General features: G+C 40.0%; 3 protein-coding genes across 3 annotated transcripts; 1 reads left to right on the top strand and 2 right to left on the bottom strand.

Moving 5' to 3' along the window:
• Window positions 1-3941: 3941 nt before the first annotated feature.
• On the bottom strand, window positions 3942-4868 carry LOC139340651 (olfactory receptor 7G1-like). Its single transcript, XM_070976561.1, has one exon. It carries the CDS (start codon window positions 4857-4859, stop codon window positions 3942-3944), a length of 918 nt encoding a protein of 305 aa, XP_070832662.1. The 5' UTR covers window positions 4860-4868.
• Window positions 4869-8428: 3560 nt separating this feature from the next.
• LOC139340435 (olfactory receptor 2F1-like) lies at window positions 8429-9355 on the bottom strand. Its single transcript, XM_070976261.1, has one exon. It carries the CDS (start codon window positions 9353-9355, stop codon window positions 8429-8431), a length of 927 nt encoding a protein of 308 aa, XP_070832362.1.
• An 8047-nt stretch (window positions 9356-17402) lies between these two features.
• On the top strand, window positions 17403-18353 carry LOC139340653 (olfactory receptor 10J5-like). Its single transcript, XM_070976562.1, has one exon. It carries the CDS (start codon window positions 17403-17405, stop codon window positions 18351-18353), a length of 951 nt encoding a protein of 316 aa, XP_070832663.1.
• The last annotated feature ends 2354 nt before the right edge of the window (window positions 18354-20707 follow it).

The raw sequence follows: 20707 nt of genomic DNA on the forward strand, positions 1-20707 counted from the left end.
TAATTCAAAGGGGAATAGGGGAGAAATTTATTTGTATTGAGCAGAAGGGACCGAGAACTTGGTTTTACTGAAGCAGAAGATCAATGATGTGCTCATCTAATGAAGTAAAGGCATCTCATTAAAATCTAAAATGGGGGATAGATATTACAAAATGTATACTTCACAAATAAGATCAACATCTCTATAAAACGTGTATTACTTTTTTATATTAATGAGAAAAATAATATCGTGCACTGACTGTACATTGCTAATTCTATTTAACATTCGTACCAATTGCTAATGCTATCACTCTGCTCCATTACAGGGCTTATATGATTAATTAACCTCCACTAATGATCCAGTTTTGCATAATGAAAATGCCACAGCACCACCTGCTGATGTGAATGAGTGCTGCAGTGACAAGCCCCTGCTGTATGAGCGGTTTCTCTCATTATCCAGCAAGCCCTTAATTTCTATTCAACCTTGACATTTAGGAAACCGAGCTGGGATGTTTGGGGGGAGTACATCCGCTGCGCTTTTATTAAGATGCCCCAGAAATTATGGAAGCTGATTAACTCTGACTGACTGAACTGTACAGTGGTGGAGGAAGTATTCAGACCTTTACTTCAATAAAAGCACTAATATCACACTGTATAGGTGGAACGGTGGTAACACTGCACAGCTAGAAGGTTCCAGGTTCGATTCCCGCGGTGGCCGCCGGGGCGTGTCCTCCACCATCCCTTCTGTGCCTGCTGCTTGAGGAAAAGGGGGCCTTTCTGTGTGATTTGCAGTTTGCATGTTCTCCCCGTGTTCACCTTAAAAAACCCATTAAAAACATGCAAGATTACCACCTGACCCGTGGTGACAAAAGTGAACTGGGTCCCCGGGTGCCGCTGTCGGCTGGCAGCCCACCGCTCCTGGTCTGCTGCGGAGGAAAGACCTGACGGGATGGGATAATGTGGAGAAACGAATTTCACAAATGCATGGCGTGTGCAGTTTCCCCCTCTGTAACTGGGGATGTCTTTCTTTCTTTCTTTCTTTCTTTCTTTCTTTCTTTCTTTCTTTCTTTCTTTCTTTCTTTCTTTCTTTCTTTCTTTCTTTCTTGTCTATTGGCCTACGCCTGGAAAATGTTACTCAAGTAAAAGTATGTAAGTATAATGTGGAAAATTATTATTCATGTATTCATACAGCAACAGGCTTCATGTATTGCAGGCTTGGTGCATCAAGAAGTGGATGATTGGTCCAACATCAACAAGTTAATCATCACAACGCTAAACAAATTCCTCAAGATGTCCTCAGCAATAGGTTGTATAAATACCCCAGTGGCACATGTCTCTACCACTGATCTCTCATACCACTCCCAAATATGGCCATTCTCACCACCATCACCGCTTTGTGGAAAGACTCTATTTGATACTTAAATCTAAACATTAGCTCATGCCTGACTGTCATACATCTTGACATTTGCCTCACTAATTGAAGTCACAGTCCCAAACCCTTAAGATTTTAGCAATCTTCCTTGAACGGTTCCCTCTATGCACACACACTTTGTCCACATGACCTTGGTTGCTATTGTAACAGAGCCAGAGAGGACACCACAGGAAGGGTTATTGTGCTCTACCTGAGGCAATAATGACCTGTAACCTTTTGGCCTTCGTGCACTAACAGGTAAAGGAGAAAAGAGAAGGGGAAAAGGAAACTTATTTCACAAGGTGAAGCTAATTTTTAACAGTTTTTTTTACAGGACTGCACCTACTTTCATTATGGATTAATCTGCTGATACTTTCTCCATTAATTATTTGTTGGTGTGTAAGAGTTCTGAAAATAGTTCCATCAGAGTAATAGTATAAACCTCATTTCTTTCTACGTTAATACCTCCAGATTTTGTTCATTTTCAAAACTGTAGTCTTCAGACTCAACCGAGAAATGACTCAGACATTGCTCAGCTCCCTCTGGAGCCATAAAAGTTGTAGCCTTAAAGCCCTGCAGACAGGCTTTGATGCGTTTGAGTGCTCACATGTTAATAATCTCTGGTCTAGTGCTGACCTCTGGGGGCCACAGCTGTAAGTACATGCAGCCCGTCAGCACCGTGCAGTTTTTTCAGTTGTTTGAACGGATTGTTAGAAACACAGATTTAGTGTTTTTTTTTTCTTAAAATTGCTAAATCATGTTTTGCCACAGCACTAATAGTTTAAACAATAGTTAAAAGATGGGCCGTGACATCCTGAACATGAGTACAGCAATATTTGCTTTGACAGTGTCATTTTTGACATCAGCACTTTGGGTCACCAAAGTCTGATATTTTCATATCCTACATACTGGAGATTTATGAGTTGAAATTTTGTCATAAAAAGGAAGTTTTCAGTCAGAAAGAGAACTTGAAGGTAACTCAAATTAATAGAAGAGAAGAATTTCCTTTATTTGTCACATTTTTACACACAACATGCAGTTGAGGAGGAAACTGTACACACCATGCATATGTGAAATTCCATCCCGCTATTTGACCCATCCATGGTCAGTCCTTCCTCCACGGCAGACCAGGAGCGGTGGGCTGCCAGTCAACCAGCGCCCGGGGCCCGGGGACCAGTTCCTTTTCGTCACCATGTTTTTAGTGGGGGTATTTTTATGGAGGATACCCCAGGTCAACACGGGGAGAACATGCAAAATCCAAACTTATTTTTTATTTTATTAGCAGCAGGCACCAAAGGCATGGTGGAGGACACGCCCAGTGAGATTCGAACCGGGGACCTTCTAGCTGTGACAGTGTTACCACCGAGCCACCGTGCCACCACGGCAGCTAAGCAGCTAAGCTGAAGAATGAGGCTGTTGATTGATTCTAAATTCACTGTTTCATTAAAAGTCATAATGCAATATTTTTTTTATTTATATTCCCACAATGGAACTTAAAGTTCCAGAATATTGTCATAATAATATTTTCAGACCAGTATTGTCATATTGGGTTGCATTTGGCTGTAATATATCATATGTAATATGCTGATGCTTGAACAATATCTTTAGTTTTACTGAAAGATACCATAACAGCATCACAGCATCCTGCTGAAATTTTACCACAGGCCACCAGCACAAAAGACACAGTCTCAGTTGAGTTCTTAATTTCTTTCTGGTGTAATGTGTCTTCATTTTTCAAATAATCCTGGTTTTAGGCATGCAAACACATTGAGATGCTGCTCAATGTGAGTGGCTGCTGCTGACTCGTCACTTTGATTTCACTTACATAATTTTCCTGACTAAAATCTTCCCAACAAGGGAGCAAAATCTGTTAACACTGATCCCTCCATACCACTGTGCAACAGCACAACTGTGTTTCACCACACTTGTTAACCACAAGTTAATTATGGTTATGAAGCTATATAACATAACTTAGCTGGATAATGGATTATGATGCAGTGAAGCAAAGAGTGAAATTATATATAAAAAAATACCTTGTGAGATCTGATTTCTTCTGATTCTGATCAGCACATTTGAGAAGCATCTTTTCAGTCACCTGTGACAAAATGTCAGGATGTAGAGATCAGCAATCAAAGAACAAAATGAAGCAAACAGGATGGGAAGGAGAAGGGAACTTTTCTTAATTTGTTTTCCAGTTACCGAAATACATAGAGGATCATTTTTGAAGGAGCAACTGTAAGACAAAATTGGTATGTAGGACAGCAAAGCCAAACAAATCTAGGTAAATAGTTGACAAGACTATTGTGTTCATAAGTATATGAAAAAAATACATGTGTGTGGATAGATATTACAAACACAAAAACTCTATATATGAGTGGATGATTTTGTCCAATATATGCATGTATACATATTGGTATAGCACACACACAGCAAGGGGCATGATTTGATGAACCTTCTACATTATTTTTTGTCTATAGTTTGTAAACTACATTATGGAGACAAATATAGTATTATCCTCCCAAAGAACAGATACCCCCCATTTCTCTAATTATTTATTTTAGAAATCTTTTACATGATTGTCTTATTTTTGGTAGGTTGAATCCATACATAAAAGGAGTGACCATTGGTTGGCAAATCAGTAGATACACAGATAAAAAAATGCGGATTTTATCTGGTACGTGAGATACATCGAATCTGGAATCAACAAAGTGGAAAATGCAGCCGACAAACAAATTTGACACAGAGATAATCTGAGGCGCACAGGTGGAGATGGCTTTTTCCTTGTTTTCTTTGGAGGTATTCAAACAAACAGCCAAAATCTTCATGTAAGAGACTGAAATGAGACTAAATGGGATAACAATGGCCACAAAGGCAAAAACCAGGTCAGATATGTTGTTAAGTACTGAAACTGAACACGAAAGTTTAATTATTAAGTGGTGGTCACAAAACACTTTGTCAATGACATTTCCACAAAATTTCAAATGGATGGTGAATGAAAATGAGAATATAAAATTAACAAATGAACACATCCACACAAGCAGAATGATCACTCCTACTCTCCCTGTGTTCATAATGACACTGTAGTGTAAAGGATTACAGATTGCGACATGTCTGTCATAGGCCATGGCTGCTAAACTGCAAAACTCAAGAGAAGCACACGTGTAGATACAACACATCTGCAGAAAACACCATGGCAGGGTCACTTCATGGGTATCTGAAAACATCTGTGCAAGCAAAAGAGGATACAGTGATGTGCTGCCACCAATTTCATTCACAAATAAATTACAGAGTAATATATACATGGGCTCATGTAACCTTTTGTCCACATATATGACCAAAATAAGAACTGTGTTGGCCACACATATGGAGAGGTACCATAACAGCATTATGGTGAAATACAGGTATTTTAACTCTCCAATTTTGCCATAGGCTGCCAGCACAAAAGAGACAACCTCAGTTGAGTTCTCCATTTCTGTCTTGTATAATGTGGGTTCCACACAGTGAAACACAGAAGTTAACAGCAAAGCTGACTCAGCTACAGTGTTGTCTGTTATACTTTTGAATAATACCCCAGACAAATATTGTACCTGCAAGTTTTCTAATAATCCTGGAGTTTGGCAGGCAAATGCATTGAGATTTGACTGTGATTAGAAAAAATCCATAATATAAAAGAATTGAACAGAAAGAACACAGAGAATCACAAAGAAACTTCCAATTCTCAAATCTCATCCCTTCCCACCGGTGTGCAACCGCACAACAATGTGTGTCATCACACTGGACAAAATAACAAAGGTAAATCAATTATGGTCATAAAGGAATATAACATCACTTAGTTGGTTAATGGAATATGATGCAGACAACTGCTGAAATGCTTTTTTAAAAAATACAAAGAATAGCTGTTTTTTTTTTTTTGTTTTCGAAGCCCATTTGAGAAGCATCTTTTCAGTTAACTGTGGAAAACTGTCAGGATGTAGATATCAGCAATCGGAACAGCACCAAGCAAACAGCATATAAACATAATTACAGTCACATTGTACACAGATATTTCACAGATATAAAGACCTCGAAGTGGCTGCTGCTAGTATCCCAGCTAAACAAGACAAAATCCTCTGCTGACCTTTATACAGCTCTTGAAGGAGGTGGGTTGGGCTGCACTGGAGGGCCAAGCTGTTGACGTAAGCTGAAAAACTTTTCAAGACTCAAGATTTCTTTATTGCTAATTCTCATTGCAGCAGTCACAATAAACAATCAGTATATTAAAATGTTTATTTAAAATATTATAAAACAGATGTACAGTAATAAAAAATTTGCTCACTGTGGGCAATGGGAGGCCAGTCATTTAAGCATGTTACCTTGCTATTTTTGGCACTGGGACAATGGTGGATGACTTGAAGCATGAAGGGACCACGCACATGGAAAAGAAGAGGTTGATAGCTCTGTGACGGTCATAACAGGCTTTTTCCCCCTCCACTTTCCAGTCTATGTGATCAAAACAGTTTTGTAATACAGTGTTGGAGTGGTCAGACCCGTCCTCACGGTGGGTGCTGCTTGTTTCAGCTTCTGCATATTGGCAGGCAGGAGCAGGACGGTGGAATGATAAAATAAGATATAAAATATAACTTTACTGATCCCATGCCAGGGAAATTAAGATCTTACAGACAGCAATATTTGCAGGAATGAAAAAAAATCTGATTTGCCAAATGGTGGGCGGTGGAAGGGTTTGAAGGCATTCCGGAGAGGAAAGTATCAGTGGTTGGGTAAACTAGCTTCACGTGTCTTTATATCAATGTGTTGAAAGTATTTTGGTGATACTTTCCATCCAGAGGATTGTTTTTGCAAGACACAAATCAGCATGTTACAGGTTTCTTCAGATGCCACAGCATTTCAGTGTAATGTGCGTCATTGCAAAGGAGGAAAAGACAGTTGAAAAGCTGAAAATACAATAAGGGTGAGAACTTGAAAATCTGTAGTTCACCAGTCATGGGGTCAACACACCCCCTAAGCTGCCTGAAAATAACACATTCCAACCTCCACATACAAGCTCCAGGTGGACCAGCATCAGACTCCAGCTACTTGTTGCCAGATTGGACAGAGAGTGTCAATGACCACGTTTACATTGAGTCAATATTTGGGTTAGGGTCAATATTCCGGTTTCTGAAACATTTGGAATAACCTGTTTACATGCGTGAGCAAACAGGGTTATTCCTGTATACATGGTAATTGTAACCAATTCGGATATCCTGATCAAAACAGTGACGCACGGATAACGTGTTTTGGGTTTTTAAAAACCGGGAGCATATTCCGGTTTTTCAAAAGAGTTATTGGTGTTTACATGGCCGTGTGCAACCGGGTAATTGCTGATATTCCGGTTATGAAAGGGTTACTTGACTGCATGTAAACGTAGTCAGTGTAGTCGGAGGATCTTCCTCTCAGAGTTGAGTCCTGTAAACTGGTTGCCAGATTTGTGGGCCCATTCAAGATCCTGAAAATCATTAATCCTTCTGCAGTGCGTCTGCAACTTCCCTGTTGTCTTCGGGTCCACCCCACCTTCCACGTCTCCAAGATCAAGCTGACATCCACCAGGCCCTTTTCCTATGCTACTTCTCTGCCACCTCTTTGTCTGGGACTTTTGATGTCTCCACAGTCAGGCATTTACTGCATGTCTGTTGCCAGGACAAAGGCCTGCAGTTCCTGGTGGACTACAAGGGGTACCATCCGGAGGAATGCTATTGCAGAGGTCCTTCCAGGCATTTACTGGAGCCTTCATTGCTGACTACTATTGGCATCAGCCTGATGGACCCAGAAGAAGTCTGAAGCTGTCCCAAGGAAAGAGGTCCTGTCATACTGGTTGATGGTTGTCTCGCTGTCTTCCAGATGCACAAGGTCCCCACCAGCCTTGTAGGCTGCCAGCTGAGCCTTTGCCGCTGTCTGCTGTCAGCAATCACCAAGCCCTGCTCAATCAGCTTGTCAGCCAGTGGGAGCATATCAGTGCCTTTTCTCATTCAGCCTGTTGCTTTTGATTTTGTATTTTTTGCTGTGTCTTGGTTCCTGTCCGTTATGGACCACTTAATGATATGAATGATCTGATACTGCCTTGTCTCCAGTCTGTGTCTGAGTTTGGATCCTCATTCTCTGCCAGACTTACAGGACAGTTAAGCCATCCATGGACACAGCAGAAGCAGAGCACCTACATTTCGCTTTATCTCACCAAGGAGATTCCATCAGATGTTCAACCTGATGTTACTGGACGTCATTAGAAGTAGCTGAACACTGTTGCAGTTCAGTCATTCTAAAACTGATGACTGGGCTACAGCCATCAAGGAGCAACAGTCAGTGGTCTGTAACAGCTACTCTTGCTTCACAGAGGAGGTAAAGAGGAGGTAAAGAAAGTAAAGAAAGTCTTCAACCATCCAGTAACTGTTGCAGCAGAGTGGTTGAAACAGTGAGGCTGTAATTTCCACTTTCCTTAATCTGATATCCGACGCCATAAAAGATGAGTTTGCCTTCTGGGAACTTGCTTACTGCTACATTAGTTAGCTTCTTTTTATCATTTTGCCACACACAATTGTAACTCTATCCTTGTGAGGGCACTCATTCACATAATGCTTTCCCAAGTCCTCCCTAACCTAACCTCAATCTATTTCTACAGTAACCCTTAAAACCAAGTCTTAAGCCTCAAACAGCCCTTTCAGTGTCACTTCTGGCAATAGCAGTTAGTTGTAACATGTTGTTTTGTATTTCAGAGGGGAGAACAATACCTTTAGTTTTACTGAAAGCTGATCATTCCAGAGAGAAAGGAGAAATTAATGGTTGCATACCAGTAATGCAGTCAGTAACTTTCTCTAAAGCTTCAGAGGTACATGCCTTGCACCTTTATGCAATTTCTGCATAATATATAAACATAAGACATGCACAGCTTTCTAGATTATTTATTATTATACATTTATTATTATACATTTTTGTAGAAAGATTTTAAACCACTATGGAGACAAATATAGTGTTATTCTCCCACAGAACAGATACTCCTTGCTCTAAACATCTATTTTTCATCAAACAAAAATCTTTGACATGATTGTCTTATCTTCATTTGGTTAAATCCATACATAAAGGGGGTGATCATTGGTTGGCAAATCAGTAGATACACAGATAAAAGAATGCGGATTTTATCTGGTACATGAGATACATCAAATCTGGAATCAACAAAGTGGAAAATGCAGCCGACAAACATGTTTGATAATGAGATAATCTGAGGCGCACAGGTGGAGATGGCTTTTTCCTTGTTTTCTTGGGAGGTATTCAAACAAACAGCCAAAATCTTCATGTAAGAGACTGAAATGAGACTAAATGGAATAACCATAGTTACAAAGGCAAAAACCAGGTCAGATATGTTGTTAAGTACTGAAACTGAACACGAAAGTTTAATTATTAAGTGGTGGTCACAAAACACTTTGTCAATGACATTTCCACAAAATTTCAAATGGATGATGAATGAAAACGAGAACATAAAACTAATAAATGAATACACCCATACAAGCAGAATGATCACTCCTACTCTCCCTGTGTTCATAATGACACTGTAGTGTAAAGGTTTACAGATTGCGACATGTCTGTCATAGGCCATGGCTGCTAAACTGCAAAACTCAACAGAACCGCACGTGTAGATACAACACATCTGCAGAAAACACCATGGCAGGGTCACTTCATGGGTATCTGAAAACATCTGTGCAAGCAAAAGAGGATACAGTGATGTGCTGCCACCAATTTCATTTACAAATAAATTACAGAGTAATATATACATGGGCTCATGTAACCTTTTGTCCACATATATGACCAAAATAAGAACTGTGTTGGCCACACATATGGAGAGGTACCATAACAGCATTATGGTGAAATACAGGTATTTTAACTCTCCAATTTTGCCATAGGCTGCCAGCACAAAAGAGACAACCTCAGTTGAGTTCTCCATTTCTGTCTTGTATAATGTGGGTTCCACACAGTGAAACACAGAAGTTAACAGCAAAGCTGACTCAGCTACAGTGTTGTCTGTTATACTTTTGAATAATGCTTCAGACAAATATTGTACCTGCACTTAAGTTTGCAAAAATCCTGGTGAAAGGCATGCAGACACATTGGGAGACTTTCCTTGTTGGTTTTTAGAAAATTTCCAGAGTACAGAAAGAAAGAATCAAAAAGAATCAGTTTGAGTTTTAGTTATTTTCCCAGTAACAGTGCAAAAATTCTCAACACTGATTTCTGCATACCAGTGTGTACCAGCACAACACACACCACACTGGACAAAATATGTTCAAGTGTGTTTCAAAAATCTAAAAAATAGTTCAGATTTCTTCTTCTTAACACATTTTGGAGGAGTGTTTTCACCTGTCACCTGTGATAAAATGTCAGGATGTAGACATTAGCAATCAAAGAACAACATTAAGCAAACAGTATATCAACATAAATGAAAATCACTGTCATCTCACAGATATGGAGGTTTTCAAGTGGCTGGTGCTACCACCCCAACTGAACAAGACAACAGCCTCCACTGAACTTTATACAGTTCTTGAAGAAGGAGGTGGGTTGGGCTGAGACAGAGAGCTGAGACGTTGACACAAGCTGAAAAACTTTTCTTTAAACTTCTTTACCGTTCATTAACTCTCATCAACTTTCAACAACTCCAAAAAATTGGAGCATTTGTCATGAATTTTCATCAAATTTGATGATGTAGCATAAAAAAAGTATAATAAACTCCTCATTGTGAGTTCCAGGGCTTTGCATTGTGGGACACAGTAGATGAGACAGAGTGATCCACTGCATGCTGGAGATTTTTGGAGAATCAGCACTATATGTGGGTATTTTTGGTGTATTGTATGGTACCTTTTGTGCAAATCAGCAAAGGGCCACATGTCAGGATCAAACCTGTAGCGACACAGCCTTAACACATGGGTTGCATGCTCTCCCAGGTGAGCTACTGGGCACCCCAAGCAAACTAAGGTTAGAGGAGGAAGTCAATATGATGCAGGAAAGGACAGCGGACACAGCTGAAGATTTGAAAAAGTTACACAGAGAGTAAGATAAGATAAAATCAGATATAACCTTATCAATCCCCCGCCAGGGAAATTAGGGTGTTACAGACAGCAAGCAGTAGTAGCAGGAATAAAAAAAGGAGATGTAGAAGATGAAGGTGAGAATGAGGATGTTGGAGAAAGGACAAAGATGTTGAGGTATTTCAGTTTTCTTGGCAAGTTTAAGGTTATAATATACCCTAGGACTTAAAAGAGAAAGAGTCATATCATTAAAAAGGTTTATATGGAACTCATGGATCTTTTAAAAAAAGCATGACACACAGTCTGTGTGTCCTGGACCACAAGGTCTCCAGGTGGAGACCATGGAAACAGAATGCAATGATTTGCAAACAAAGCCTGTGATCTAATATCCTCATAGCAGGCCTTCTCAAAGTCTGGGTTATATACGGCAAGTCAATCAGGTCCCAGCTCATATTGTGATCTGGAGGCCAGTGGGCCACATCCACATTCTCATCGGGCCAGCAATATTACTGAATTCAATGAGTGCATCTAATGTTGCTCACCAGTGGAAGAGGCCCAGTCCATCCTGAGACTGACTGTCGAGCAGCTTGCTCATCAGTGACTCAAAAAGCTCCCTGCAGAGCCACAGAAGACGTCATGTTGTAGTTTTCATAGTCTGAGAAACCTGACTTGATCAAATCAAATCAAACTTTTTTTATATAACACTTTTCATACAAATAAAATGCAACACAAAGTGCTTTACAACAGTTAAAAACATTGTAAAGGAAAAACAGAATAACAGAGAAAACCTGTCCCTCCCACCCTCTGTATGTACACACACATACATATGCATACACACACACACGCACGCACATACACACATTCTCACCACTGACAGTAGCGAGACATGGCAAGGCACTGAGGATTGAAGAAAACGCCACCTTTGGGGCCGTCCACACTGAGAGGAGTTGCAGACTATGACCACAGGGGGTGCCGGCACCCGGGCCCCCCGACTCCGACAGACAGGCGGACCCCCACACCAAAGTGGGGAGCCCCCCAACCAGCCGGGCAGAAGGGACCTGAGGACAGCACCCCCAGCAGCAGACACAGCTCTCAGTGGAGGACCCCCCTGAGGAAACACTGGAAAACAGAAGCATAAAATGGAATAAAAGGCATGATATAAGATAAGTAAAATAAATTAAACAGTTGAAAGAATAAAAATACATAAGATAATAAATAAAGTAGATTAAATAGGTTAAATTATACAAAATGTAAAACAGCAAAATAAAAGACATCAACATAAGATAAAACCTGATAAAAACGTAAGACGACGTTAAAGGTCAGTTAAAAGCCTGATTAAAAAGGTGTCTCTTTAACCTTCTTTTAAAACATCAACAAATAGAACAGACAATAAAATATGATGCGTATAAGATACACTGTATGGCACCAGACTCAATAAAAATGCATTTTCTTATTAAATACTTTCATTTAAATGTTTATGTGACACACAAATACTATGATTTAAGTTTAACAGTAGCTTGAGACACTGAGGACATCAACCTTGTTGGTTGATGTGTTCAGTCCATACACATGAGATTTCCACATTATTGCTACGACAATAAAGATTCGCTGATGTAACTTCAATCTATTGTTATGTAATATCACAGAGAGACACAGAAATACAGAGTAAACATGATGATTAAGCCTCAGGGTCATTAGTCTGGTGTATCCCCAGGACATCAATTTATTGTTGATGTCCTGCTCTGGGACCAGCAGTCTCCATGCAGGACAAACACGTCACTGTGTGAACTCTGACACACAAAACTGTGTCACTGACCAACTCCAACCTTTGAGGGAATTGAGAGAACTGAAGAGTCCATAATGGAAGATGCTATCAAATTAGCCATGTTGTGCCTTCCAATATTATGTAACCCTACTCTGATGGCGGTAGAGCTGGTCCATAAGGCAAAGCTGGGACAGTGGAACAAGGCGATTTACCAAAGACAAACTAAAACAATAGAGAAGAAATACAGTTTCAGTGCAATAACTCTCACTTCTTAATATTTGGCATGGTGGAGCAGTGGTAACACTGTCGCCTCACAGCTAGAAGGTCTCGGGTTAGATTCCCGCCTGGGGCGCTGTGGGCGCTGGGGGACATGTCCTCCACCATGCCTTCGGTGCCTGCTGCTCGAGGAAAGGGGCCTTTCTGTGTAGAGTTTGCATGTTCTCCCCATGTTCACCTGGGGTATCCTCCATTAAAAAAACCCCAGGAAGATCAAGATCACCACCTGACCAATGGTGACAAAAGGAACTGGGTCCCCGGGTGCCGCCGTTGGCTGGCAGCCAACCGCTCCTGGCCTGTGTGGAGGAAGGACTTGCCGGGATGGGTTAAAAGCAGAGAAAATAATTTCACTTAAGCATGGCATGTGCAGTTTCCCTTGTACCTCTGCATGTTGTGTTGTGATTAATAAAGTGATGCCTTCTTCTTCTTCTTTTTCTTCTTCTTAAACTTGAACCCAAATACCTCCAAAGATATGCGACCTCCTATTCTCCAAGGAGAAATGTATTTTGGCCTCAGGCTCTTACTAGATGCAGGGCCATTTGTAGTTAGCGGTGTCAATGGGCAAAAATCCCCAAATAACCTTTCAGGATACTGTAATTCAAGTAGTCTGAGAGAAAACTAGACCTCTGCACGACCCTTTGGTTCTGTTGCCAGACTTAAGAAAATCAGGGCTGTGTGAAGGGAGTTTAGTTTAGTTTAGTTTAGTTTAGTTTATTCACATCATCCAGGAGATACAATTCATGATATGTACAACAAGCATTTTTACACGGTCGGATGTGAGAAAAGGGTCACCCCAAGTAAGCTATTTAAAGCTTTTAATAGGGGGCCCGGTTTTCCATGAATATAGGATATTGGCCAGATATCCTTATAATATGGACAACATACAGATAGACACACAATAGAAAATCTCAGCATTAAGGTTACATTGGATTTGATGCGAAGTACAGTAGCAATGTTAATCAAAAGTAATTAATGGATGCAATAAGATACAGGTATTCATATAAATTATTAATCAGCACATTGAACATACTTTGCTAGGAGTTGAATTTTTAATATTTTCTTAAAGATGGAGATGGAATGTGACATTTTTAGTATTTCATCAAGCTCATTCCAAATCTGTGGTCCTCTGCACACAATGCTAAAACTCGTACATTTTAGTCTTTGTTTTTTCCCAGTGATTAGATTTTTATTCCTGGTGGTATAGGTGTGCCTAGGAACACAGATTGGGATGAGGTCACATAGTTTATTATTTAGTTTGTGGACAGTCTGGTACATTACACAAGCATTCTGAAAATAGTTGTACTCACTGAGCCTCAGAAGGTTATAGTGGTGGAAAATCTTTTTAGTGGGAGCGTTAAACTCAGACCATGTTAAGGCGCGTATGACTTTTTTTTGGAGTATCTCAAGCTTTTTTAAATGAGTTGGAAATGTGTTACACCATATGATATTGCAGTATTGTAAATGAGGTTCAAACAAAGATTTGTACAAAATAAGAAGTGCAGAGAGTGGCAGATAGTGTCTCAACTTAAAGAACAGAGCAGCATATTTAGACAGTTTAGTTGTGAGATCATCAATATGTTTTTTAAAATTAAGGAAGTCATCAATGTGGATCCCCAGGAATTTTGTAGAGCCGACTCTTTCAATGTTTTGTCCGTTTATTTTTGGGCAAATTTGTTTAATGTCATTTTTTTTATGGGAGCGGAACAAAATGTAGTTTGTTTTATTGATATTTAGAGAGAGTTTGTTGCATTTAAACCATGTGTCTATTTTCACTAACTCACTGTTTATGATTTGTTCAAGTATGTTTGGATTTTTATGGGAAAAAAACAAGTTTGTGTCATCGGCAAATAATATTTTATGTAGTATGGACGAGGAATTAACAAAGTCATTAATGTATAAGATGAAGAGGAGCGGCCCTAAGATGGAACCCTGGGGAACTCCATGATTGATGGGTTTGTCTGATGATTTGTGGTTGTTCATAAAAACATATTGATGTCTTCCAAACAGGTAGCTGCAGAACCAGTCTAGCGCCAGGCCTCTAATACCGTAGTGTTGTAGTTTATTGATTAGGATGTTAGTGTCAATGGTATCAAAAGCTTTAGACAAGTCCAAAAAAATGCCAATGCCATAGTGGCCTTGGTCAATTGCATCATGGATTTTGTCAGTTAAATCAAGTATTGCCATATATGTAGTATTTTTCTTTCTGAATCCATACTGGGATGGGACAGTGATGTTTAACTTGTCAAGATAGCTGCTGAGTTTGTTGTAAACTACTCTTTCCAGAACCTTGGAGAGAGTAGGCAAAATTGATATTGGTCGGTAGTTGCTCAGATCGTTCTTATCCCCAGATTTAAAGACTGGTGTGATTTGTGCAGTTTTTGCCATTTGTGGCACTACTCCAGAGAGTAGAGATAGATTGATACAGTATGTAAGAGGTGCAGTAATTATGTTGGAGATGCCTTTCAGAATTTTACTAGAGATCCCATCTATTCCAGCTGAGTTTGAACTCTTCATATTCATGATTATTTTATAGACTTCATCACAGTTAGTTGGATTCAGGAAGAAGGAGCCCAGATAGTTACCTGATAGGTAATCTTTAAAAGAGGCGTCCTGGGGCTGGCTGATTTTACTGGATATGTTGCTACCAATGGAGACAAAGTAGTCATTGAATTTGTTGGCAAGACTGTTATTTCTGGTGACATTGCTTGTATTGTTATCATGGTCAGGGAACACAGGAGTTTTTTGGCCTCTGTTCAAGACCTTGTTTAGTACTCTCCAAGATTTCTTGGAATCACCCTGTGATGCGTTTATCAATTCTGCATAATGATTAATCTTCCTCTTTCTAATGATATGAGTAAGTTTATTTCTATAATTAATATATTTATTTTTATTATTATAATTAGGTTCATTTATGTATCTTTTGTATAATTTATTTTTATGCTTAATAGATTTTAATATATCCTTTGTGATCCATGGATTTTGTTTAGTTGTGCTGCATATGATAGTTTTCTCAGGAATGATCCTTTGAATAGAGTCAGTTATTTCTTTGGTTAGATTTTCAAATGCAGCATCAGTATCACTACAATTATATACTCTATACCATGCCTTGGTCTGCAGGTCCTCACCCAGACATCGTATAGTTTCTTCATTATTAGTATTTTTATTTTTATTTTATGGCGAGTGGGTGAAGGCCTAGCAGGAAGGTTAAGAAATAAGACAATAGGGAAATGATCAGAAATCTCAGAGAGTACAGTTCCAGATACAAATGTAGAGTTTTGAATATTTGTGATGAAATTATCAATAATCGACTTAGTTGATTGAGTGACTCTAGTATAAGTATTAATCGTGGGGAAGAAGGATGAAGAGTGTAATGTATTCATAAAGTCATTCTTAGCTGCATTGTCCCTGGAGAGATCAACATTGAAGTCACCAAGGAGGATACAACTTTTGTTTTTATTGTTTATAGAAAATAATGCTTCCTCCAGTTTGGCCCTAAAGATTTCAAGATCAGCGTCTGGGGGACGATAGATCACGCCGATAATAAGATTTTTCCTTCTTTTACCACTTATTTCAACAAAAAGGGAGTCACTATGATTGTCTGCTATGACAATGTCATCGCAAATGTTCGCATTGTATGTGGAGGAGATATATAGGCACACACCACCACCAGATCTGCCACATCTGTTCTTGGTAAACAACTTATGGCCATTAAGATTTAAGATGTCAGTGTATGACCTATCATTCAGCCAAGTTTCACTACAACCAATTACATCAAAGTTGCAACCTGTGTTTGTAAGGAAATTAACTAGATCATCATGGTGCTTATTCAGGCTCCTGATGTTTAAATGCAAGAAAGAACAATTATTTATATTTGTTAAATGTTTTAGTTGCTCTGGAATATACTGATTACAACTTATATTTCTATGATAGTCAATGCACTGTGTCACCTCGTCTCCTTCGCTGTCTAATTCATTAAATGCCATGTACAAGGTAACTGGTGTGATTTACTGAGATCCTGCAACAAAAACACACACTTAAGAACACGGACATATACATGCACTCATCCATTCTGAAAGCGGCCCGACAGACATACACACATATACCCACACATTCAGACACACAAAAATACTCTGTGGACATTACAAACTGTATTGTCACAGAGCAGACAAAGGCCAGATCTTGGCCTATCGACCGTTTTGGTGTTTTAGTGTAAAAATAGTATTAGAGTTTTAACTATGACATCACTGTTGAGGAGGGACCACATAATTCTGCTTCACTGACACATAGAAATAGCTTTTAGCACTAAAAAAAAAAAAAAAATCACTTCACACATGAATACACTGCAAAAAAAGTTCCCCTTTAAAGACTTAAACAATTTACACCGTCCCCATCGGACAAAGTTTTGATAAACATAAAAAATACCCAATGTAGACCGAGCATGAGCTCATAGTAGCACCCACCACATAAATTCATTCCAGATATTCCAAACATCTTGTGTACTGTCACAAACGTGCTGTTGGGGCCTGCTCCCCTGAATTTTTTGGCACCGTCACACAAAACCATCCTAGCTAAATATCACAGTGCAAGTTACACATACAATATGAGCACATTTATGAAGAACTGCTATAGAGCTATGTATTATCATTCTAGAAAAAAGTCTCATATATTATGAATGAAAATCTCTAATCTATGATCATCAAAGAAGTCACATTTTTGACACTGAAAACAAATTTGTCACACTAAATTGGTCAAAAAACAAGTATCAAGCCAGCACCTATGGATTTTCTTTACATTTCAACTACCAGCCAACTGCTCACCTGTAATAGAGAAGAGGGAGTCTCCTCTCAGATCCAGCCCTGAAATCTCTACTATTTAAACTAGTTCACGGTAAGCACACTTGTAGGATAGATCAGATGAGAGAGCACAGAATGAATAATGCTTCCAGTATACTTGTATTTTCACTGTCTGGCTTCAGTACAACAGTCAACTACAGAATAACGCTTTTCTCTCTCACTTTACTATGCTACGGTCTGATTTTGGTGGTAAACATTTCTCTCATTTTAACCATAATCCTGGATCAAAACCTTCATGAACCCATGTACATTTTCTTGTGTAACCTGTGCATCAATGGACTTTATGGTACTGCAGCCTTTTATCCTAAATTTGCTTTTGATCTTCTGTCTGACATTCATGTCATATCATATGTGGGATGCTTTATGCAAGTCTTTGTCATATACTCCTATGCAACTATTGACTTCTCTATTTTAGCTCTGATGGCCTATGACAGATATGTGGCTATCTGTCGACCTCTGGTTTATCACTCTGTGATGTCTGTGAGAAGGATAGCTGCTTTAATCAGTTTGTCCTGGCTTGTTCCTCTGTGCTGTGAGGTTGTAGTTATAACTTTGACATCTAAATTAACATTATGTGGCACCACAATAGAGAAACTTTATTGTGAGAACTGGTCAATTGTTAAAATTGCCTGTAGTTCAACGACAGCAAACAACATTGTTGGATTGATTATTATTTCCTTCTACTGCGGTCATGTTCTCTTCATTGTGCTTTCTTATGTACGGCTTGTGAACTCAGCTTTAAAGTCAAAAGAGGGCCGCAGAAAGTTTACACAGACATGTGTGCCACATTTATTGTGTTTGCTTAACGTCACAGCTGCTTTGCTTTTTGACACTATGTACTCGAGATATGGATCTGCGTCATCTGTGTCACAAAATGTTAAGAACTTCATGGCCATACAATTTCTCTTGATGCCCCCTCTTCTTAACCCTGTAATTTATGGACTGATCCTGACTAAAATTCAATGCAGAGTGACAGCTTTGTGGATGAAGACAGGTCAGGGAGTTAAGTTGAGACTGAAGGTTTGATTTCTAAAATCAGCATACTGTCCTGTAAGTGAGCAGTTTCCACCCTCCATCCTGCACATCTTATTATCAAACAAGCAAGTTTCAGAATGTATGAAGCAATAGATGAAGCTTACAGTATGTGGGAACCTGAAGTATAATAGTACAGCAGATGTATAAGGCTTATTCCAACAGGGAAATCACAAATTTTCTGCCTCAAGAGCAGAGCTCAGATGAAAAATGTGACATTAGGCTGGAATAAAAGGATGTGTGTTAATCTCTGAATCATATGGTGTTATAAAAGCCTGAACACTGTCTCTATAGCTGAAAGCTGATATGAGTCAGACAATGCTGTCACGTCAAGCTCAGGTGACTATACGTCAACTATACGACACAAACAGGCTTGTGGGAGATTTTTAAGACTGATATCAGGTTGATATATTTGTACTAAATAAAATAAATTAAAGAGGTTTGACTTTAAATCTCATCTGTATTTTATCCATATACAAGATACTTTTTGTTAGTTTTAGTCTCACTTTAGTGAACAATAACATTAACTTTCAAATTTTTAGGAAGCATTTAGAGGCTGAAGCTGTTGCCATCATTTCCTATGGTTCTACGTGTTGTATGCATGCTTGGTTGAAAAGGCGCTGTTTACTGCACACAGTATCCATGTCACTCAACTCACTCTGGAGGCTATATTTTGTGGTGATTTGTATTGTAAGGTATTTCTAATATTTGTTACATTCTAGTAACAAATAGTGTTACATGCTATTGAAATCCATCCATCCATCCATTATCTATACCGCCTATCCCTTTCGGGGTTGCGGGGAGCTGGAGCCTACCCCAGCTACAATGGGGGAGAGGCAGGGCACACCCTGAGCCGGTCGCCAGCCGATTGCAGGGCCACATGCAAGGACAAACAAACATTCACACTCACACTCACACCTACGGACAATTTAGAGTCATCAATTAACCTAATGAGCATGTTTTTGGTCTGTGGGAGGAAGCCGGAGTGCCCGGAGAGAACCCACGCATGCACGGGAAGAACATGCAAACTTCACACAGAAAGGCCCCGGGATCGAACGGCAGCCTTCTTGCTGTGATCCTGACTAAAATTCAATGCACGCGCACTACCTGCTGTGCCACCGTGCAGCCCCGCTATTGAAATCCTAAAACAGATAATACAATTAAACAGCAAAAAATATTGATACCATTCCTGATATACTGCTGCTTTAGTGAGGAAATACTCACTCACACTCGTTAGATATATAGTTCAGATAGCCTACAGATGACAGTCACTGCCAAAACAACTTATAAGATCATTGGAGAAAAAGTCGCGTGCATGAGTTTTCTCTATTACAGTTATGTTACACACAAAATCTCTGTTACATTTCATATGCGACATAAGTATGTCATGCAAGTTAATTTAAGTACGCAAGTTAAAATAATTCAACTTGGACTTTTGGTTTGGGCTGCACGGTGGCACAGCAGGTAGTGCGCATGCCTCACAGCAACAAGGTTTGCGGTTCGATTCCCAGGTCGGGCCTTTCTGTGTGAAGCTTGCATGTTCGTCCCGTGCATGCGTGGGTTCTCTCCGGGTACTCCGGCTTCCTCCCACAGACCAAAAACATGCTCATTAGGTTAACTCACCCCTAGGTGTGAGTGTGAGTGTGAATGGTTGTGTGTTTGTGCCCTGCAATCGACTGGCAACCGGTCCAGGGTTGTACCCCGCCTCTCGCCCGTTGACGGCTGGGAAAGGCTCCAGCACCCCCCCACAACCCCGAAAGGGATACGTGGTATAGAAAATGGATGGATGGATGGACTTTTGGTTTGACACGGGACATGGACAGTGGCCTCCTGGGAAAATACATTGCGTATGTGACAGTTACGTGTGTCACGTGAACATAAAATGGTGACAGTTCGATTAAGGCACCAAAAATACTTGGCTGGATTCAGGAAAAGATCATGGTTTGGTGGCACGGTGGACCAGTGGTAGCACTGTCGCCTCACGGCTAGAAGGTCCCGGGTTCGATTCCCGCCTGGGACGCTGTGGGCGCTGGGGGTGTGTCCTCCACCATGCCTTCGGTGCCTGTTGCTCCGGGAAAGGGGCCTTTCTGTGTGGAGTTTGCATGTTCTCCCCGTGTTCACCTGGTGTTTCCTCCTTAAAAAAAACCCCACTAAGAACATGTAAGAAGATCACCACCTGATCAGTGGTGACAATAAGAACTGGGTCCCTGTGCGCTGCTGTTGGCTGGCAGCCCACCGCTCCTGGTCTGCTGCGGAGGAAGGACTTCCCGGGATGGGTTAAAAGCAGAGAAAAGAATTTCACTGAAGCATGGCGTGGGTAGTTTTCCCTGTAACTCTGCATGTTGTGT

This window comes from Chaetodon trifascialis, chromosome 12 (genome assembly GCF_039877785.1).
Source record: "Chaetodon trifascialis isolate fChaTrf1 chromosome 12, fChaTrf1.hap1, whole genome shotgun sequence".
Taxonomy (NCBI): Eukaryota; Metazoa; Chordata; class Actinopteri; order Chaetodontiformes; family Chaetodontidae; genus Chaetodon; species Chaetodon trifascialis.